At 45.6% G+C, this 5,980-nt stretch overlaps 1 protein-coding gene across 1 annotated transcript; it reads right to left on the bottom strand.

Moving 5' to 3' along the window:
* Positions 1 to 3,970: 3,970 nt before the first annotated feature.
* Positions 3,971 to 5,589, bottom strand: LOC125943201 (uncharacterized). Its single transcript, XM_049661827.1, has 2 exons — positions 5,462 to 5,589; positions 3,971 to 5,160 (listed from the first exon to the last, which is right to left on the bottom strand). The coding sequence occupies exons 1-2, from the start codon at positions 5,475 to 5,477 to the stop codon at positions 4,046 to 4,048; spliced, it is 1,131 nt and encodes a 376-aa protein (XP_049517784.1). The 5' UTR covers positions 5,478 to 5,589; the 3' UTR covers positions 3,971 to 4,045.
* Between the last annotated feature and the right edge of the window lie 391 nt (positions 5,590 to 5,980).

The raw sequence follows: 5,980 nt of genomic DNA, 5'->3' as shown, positions 1-5,980 counted from the left end.
CTCAGCAGAAGGCCCTACACCGATTGCACCAGGCTACACCGTGTTGTATACCCTTCTCTGCGTTGAGACTACCGAAGCGCTCACGGTCGGCGCTCGTCAGTGTCATGATGCAGTACTTCGTTTCACCGCTACTGCCATGCCTGCCAAGACAGAGCGCATTTTATGTGTTCGTGCCAACGTCCCCACCCGTTACAGGAAGGTGATGGTGCACCCCGGCATGAAACACTTTCGTGTTAAAAGTAGAAATCTGGTACACACTAATCTAACGCATATATGAACGTCCCTCCTGGAGAGAGAGAAACTTTAATGAATAACACAAAATTTGAGGTCCCGTGGTTGGGGCCCCTAGTCCAGAGTACTATAAAAATAACACTTTTATATTCATACCCTGGCTTCATGATGTCAGTATTCTTGCACTGGCGTCGTTGCTAGTACATATGTGCGTTATGAAATTTGTCCTTTCTATGAAATCGCAATGCTGAAATAAGGTGGCATATTTTTTACTCGGTGGACATACGTTGATCCTTATCAGACTTCATGAATAGATTTTTTTGTTTCTTTCTTTGTTTTATCTCCATTTTCTAGTAATGCGATTAGTAATTTTAGGGTGCTTCCCGCACTTTCGCACTTCACGATACGCGAATGTGTGTCTGGATACTTATCGTCAGGATGACCACTGATCACGACAATAAATATGCTCGCACCTTTCTTCAAAATTCTGTGTCACCTCTGCTTCGTGCGCTAAACTTCTCTCGTCATCGGCCTTCAGAGAGTGGAATGGCTCATGAAATTTATTCGTTTTTTGTGCTTTCAAAGTCCTCAAGATCATTCCTATAATATCGTTGTACTAATTGGTCTCCGTAATCTTTGAAAAAAGTAGAGCGTATACAAATGTCAACCTGAAAGCCCCAGATCAACGAAATCGTTTTTTTTAATTATTTCAAGAAGCTGTGGCATGTATAGTCTTTGTCAAAAGTAACAGGCTACGTTGCCTGCGACCTCCTTGGAGTTTGACTACAGGAAGCTTATAGGTGAGTTAATGCGGTAAACCATAAGTTCGATGGCCTGGAGAATGAAAAAAAAAAGAATGAAGAAAGCTTAAGGTTCGCCTTTAAGAGTAGAACGCGATAGCGTTATCGGGACCCGTTCGCATCGCATCGTTCGCATCCTGCAAGTAGGCTTCATTCACTGCAACACAAAACGTGAGAAAGCCAGCTTACAAAGACCAAGCTTACACAGATCTCTTTAAAGTCGGTTTCACCTTTAAACAGAAATGCATTTCTAGGAAGACGTTTTTCCAGGCGCAATATAAGTCGTCTTGGCGCGATCTTGTACGCGTTCCAAAATGGAACGGAAGCGGTCCGTTCCATCGAGCCGCACACGATTGGTCAATTTGAACAGTGACGAACGCCATGACGCCAATGGACCTTTTTCACGGGCGTCTTCTGCGCATGCGCACCGGAAATGATTTGGCGGCGCCTCTCGCGGCAAGCGACCAAAGCATTTTTGGTGGCTTCCGGTCTCTCTCTCTCTCTCCGTTCGACGCAGCCGAGGAGACTTTCCGTGGTGGCGCGTCCGGAGAGGCTTGTTACGTCGCGTGCCTGGCACTCTTCACCTGCATTTTTTTGCCGCTAACGACGGGATCGCAGTCATATCATTGTGATGCCGCAACGATGTGCGGCTGTAGGCTGCACAAATTCCAGCGGCAGGCCTCCCAACATGAGATTTTTCAGATTTCCAGCCGCATCCCTTCAGGAAGCGAGACGAAGAAAATGGATTCACGCCATACGTTGCGTGAACCCTGACGGATCGCCGTGGCAACCGACAGCAAACTCCCGCGTGTGTGGCACTCACTTCCAAACAGGTAAATACACTATGATTTGTTTTCACCTGCTATTCAATGATATCATACCTACCATGCGGCTGCGGCGATGCCGCGGGCGCTCGGTCGGCTACAGCGCTTTGCTGCTGCGAGATCGAATACCGCCCGCGGCGACCGTATTTCGATAGAAATGAAGCGTAAAAACACATCTACTTGCGTTGTAGTGCACGTTAAAGAACCTGCTGTGATCAATATTAATTCGGAACCATCCACTGCGGTGTGCCTAATAAACAGAAAGTGGATTTGGCGCGTTTTCTAACGCTACCGCAGCAGGGGGCAATCGAAGTGCTTACCGCGCGCTGTTCCTGATATCTACGTCACTTTTGTCTTAAGCGTAACAGTACCAGTGAAACCTTTAAGCAATGCATCACGGGTTTGAATGGTTCGTTTTTATTCTCGCAGGAGCGCCATCACGATTCATCACCCACCCGGACTACGTACCGTCGATCTTCGCGCATGCAAAAACGGTACATCGTGGATCCATCGCTCGCTTCGATAGAGCGAAGAGTCGGCAAGGTATTCACTATCTATTACGCGGGTTGAGGGTTACCATTTAGTACTCTGTATATTTTTACGCTGTAGTCGGCACTTGGTTTCATAGTTAACCCAATCTTAATGGATGGCTGCCTCATGAATGTGCTGTTTTTTGATGCGGTGACTGAGCACTTCTTTTTCGAGCAATTTAAACTTGTTGTGCACCTGCTTGGCTATTGTCATTGCGCTGGTTGTTTCACCGCAAATAAATATATCGTTCGCATTTTTTATCCGCTTATTTGTTCTTTTTTATCAGTTGCAAGACCACCAACCACAAGTCAAGATGTTAGCAGCGCCGCATCCACACCACTGAGTACAGCAACTAGTACAACTAGTTGTCCACTACTAAACGACCTTGCCGATGGCGTGATACCAGGAACACCATCGAGAACAACAGCAAGCCATAACACAACACCAGAGAATGCTTCCTCAGATGGTGCTGCAATCGATGACATTGATGATGGGTCGGGTGTACGCGACCAGGGCTGCCAAACTGATGATTTTTCTGCAGATCGCATTCGAATGCTGGAAAGCAAATTAAGTGCAGATAGACGAAAAATTCAAGAATTGGAATCGAAATTGAAAGCTGCTGAGGAACACGCAGTTCTGTGGCAAGGCTATTACTATGAGCTCAATGCCAGAACTTTGTGTCTAGAGAACATGCAAGGCACTAAGGATATGATCTATTACACAGGGCTGCCTTCTGTGCAAATATTTCATGACATACTCTGCTTAGTGTTAGAAAATAACCCCCAGTTTGCAAAAGATACGGGAAGTAAATCCCTCAGTGCTGCTGAGCAGATGTTCATGGTGCTTGTTAGATTAAGAACAGGCATGGCCACACGCGAGATGGCTAGAAACTTCTCCATCTCTATGTCGACATTTAGCCGGATGTTTTCTGAATGGGTTCTAATCTTGCAGGAGCAACTCACTGAAATAACTGCGTTTCCCACACTTTCTGACGTGCAGCAGTACGTGCCACCTCATTTCAGACGTTACCCAAATACACGCATAATACTTGACACCACAGAAGTGCGTATTCAAAAGCCTTCAAGTTTGACTGCCCAGAGACGGACTTTTTCGCAGTACAAGGGTGCCAACACAATGAAGTGTCTTGTAGGGGCTACTCCTGACTGCTACATTACCTTTGTCTCTCCATTATATGGGGGAGGAACTAGTGACAGAGCTATTGTGCAGCAGTGTAAATTACTTGACTTAATGGAACCAGGTGATGGTGTGATGGTTGACAAGGGGTTCAAGGTGGAAGATTTGCTACCACGTGATGTTGTCCTCCACATGCCCCCATTTCGTATTCCTGGTGAAGCACAGATGAGTGCTAAGGATGTTGAGGCCACTAAACATGTTGCAAGTGCACGGGTGCATATCGAAAGAGTCATCAGGAGGATAAAAGAGTTCCATATATTGGATAAGCCCATACCGATCAACATGCTAGACATAGTAAATGCCATTTTTACTACATGTGCTTTGCTCTCTAACTTCAGACGACCGCTGATAAATGATGACAAGAATGCGGAGGCTGACACCGAGTGACGGAACTGGAAAGAAGAGTGTTTATTCACAGCACTTAAAAGACAACTTGTATGTATTTGTTGCCACCATGCATGAGTCTCACAACCTTCTTATTTTCATCTTCAAGTTGTCCTCGTCACACTTGTCAACAACATAGAATCCTTGGGCATACTTTTTGTATGAAACATACCCTGCACCTGTTCTATACAGAAATCCAAGGCGCCTGATGCGTCGTGTTAGGAGCTCTGGGACGACTGCTGCCTTGTACACATAGAGAAGACCTTCAAGGATATCTTCCCAGATTGCCTTATTGAAGTATATACGCTCCACTGACATGCGGTGTTGGCACTCGGTATGATTTGTCCAAATAACAAAATCACACCATGGTTTCTTGGTGATTCCCAGTTGTCCCTGCACCTGATAAAAATATGCATGGTCTCGTTTCAACGTGACCTCCCCATCAATGATTTCGGCGCAGAATGCTCTGTCTTGGCAAGCATCAGCAACTCTTTGGCCAGCTTTTGAAGCGGGGCACTTCACCTCAAGAAGCCCAATTTCATTTGCTTCTTTAACTAATCGATCAGGTGATGCAGCAATAAAGCAATAACGTTCATGGACTTGGACTCCCGTCTCCACAACTTCAATGTTCTTGTCGTACAGTTCCATCAAATTTATGTACTCCTGTACTGCTCTGGCCTCGTTCTGCAGCCCATACAATCTAGGGTCACCCTGCTTCAGAACCTCATTACGAGGATAAAGTATTTCTTTTACAAGCCCTTCAGGCTTTTGGCAGTGGAGAGCTCTGCGAAAGTTTGATGCAGTCAGCCTGCCAGTTCTTTCGTTTCGCCAAGCAGGGTTCTGGCTTTGGCCCAGTGTCTTGATGCGCACTTCCTCTCTCTGCATGGCTGTAAGGGGCATCTGGTTCTTGAGGAACTCTTCAAACAACTGGAGGCATTTTGGCGAGTGCAGGTCCTCTGTGTCAGCAATGGAGCTCACATTTTTTAACGGCGCCGGCTTTCCTTTTGTGTATCTATTCCACACAAGCTCAGGTTCATGTGCGGCAATCTTGTCTCTAAAGACCGCAAGACAAGCCTGTCCAACTTTTGTCAGGTTTGGTTGACGTTCACGCTTGATTTTGGCCTGCACTGTTTTGTTTATGACATGCTTCTTGAAAGTTATTTCTGCCAGCGGTTTGGTCACTAGGTGGTTGTGACCTGCAAATAAACAAATATAGTACATGTAAAAACTTCACAACTGCTCACACAGCTAGCTTGCAGCTGCTGTGATACATGCTTATATGTTCACTTGTTACCATGTTGTTTCACATTACTTGCAAAAATATTAGATTACGCTTAAATGTTGTAACAAAGATGTACAAGCAGAAGACACACTGAAGCTGCTTAACGATAATATTTGTTCATCCACCTGCATTCACCACTTGCATATGCGCTGTTTGATGATTTTTTACTCAATAAATAAAGCTGTACTGTGTTCTAAATAAAATGAGTGTCTCACCTTGCGTTGGTGCCATCCATCTACATGGAATGCTTGTGCAGGACGGTGTCTGAATGCCACGGATGGCAAACAGAAGAGCAGCAACATGCTGGCACCTTTGGCTCTGGCTGCAAGATACACAAAGAAGAATAAAAAGAGATGAAACTGTGAAACCCAGTGAAAGATTCCAAACAAAGTATTTCATTGACAGCACAGACCATAAACAACTTTCTAGCAGCGCCAAGTTTCCAAAAGCAACAGCTTGATCTTGGTTAATGTGTTCATATTTGATGCAGTACGTGCAGCGGGAAAAGCACTCTGCAACGTTATGTGCACTGCTCTTTCCTGTTCGTCCTTCACCTTTTTGCACTGCACATACGATTACACCATGTTTCCAGCTGCGTGGGCGAACTGCTTGACGGTGGTGTCACCCATTCTTTACACGATTTATGCGTGGTTGCGACCTATTTCGTTATGCATAATGTCCTGCGCCGTCGGATAAGTGCTTGTAGTGCTTAACGCTGCGAAATCGCCCGCAGC

This window comes from Dermacentor silvarum, chromosome 2, assembly GCF_013339745.2.
Source record: "Dermacentor silvarum isolate Dsil-2018 chromosome 2, BIME_Dsil_1.4, whole genome shotgun sequence".
Classification (NCBI taxonomy): Eukaryota; Metazoa; Arthropoda; class Arachnida; order Ixodida; family Ixodidae; genus Dermacentor; species Dermacentor silvarum.
The sequence above is the reverse complement of the archived record's forward strand: the minus strand, read 5'-3'. Positions and strand labels throughout refer to the sequence as shown.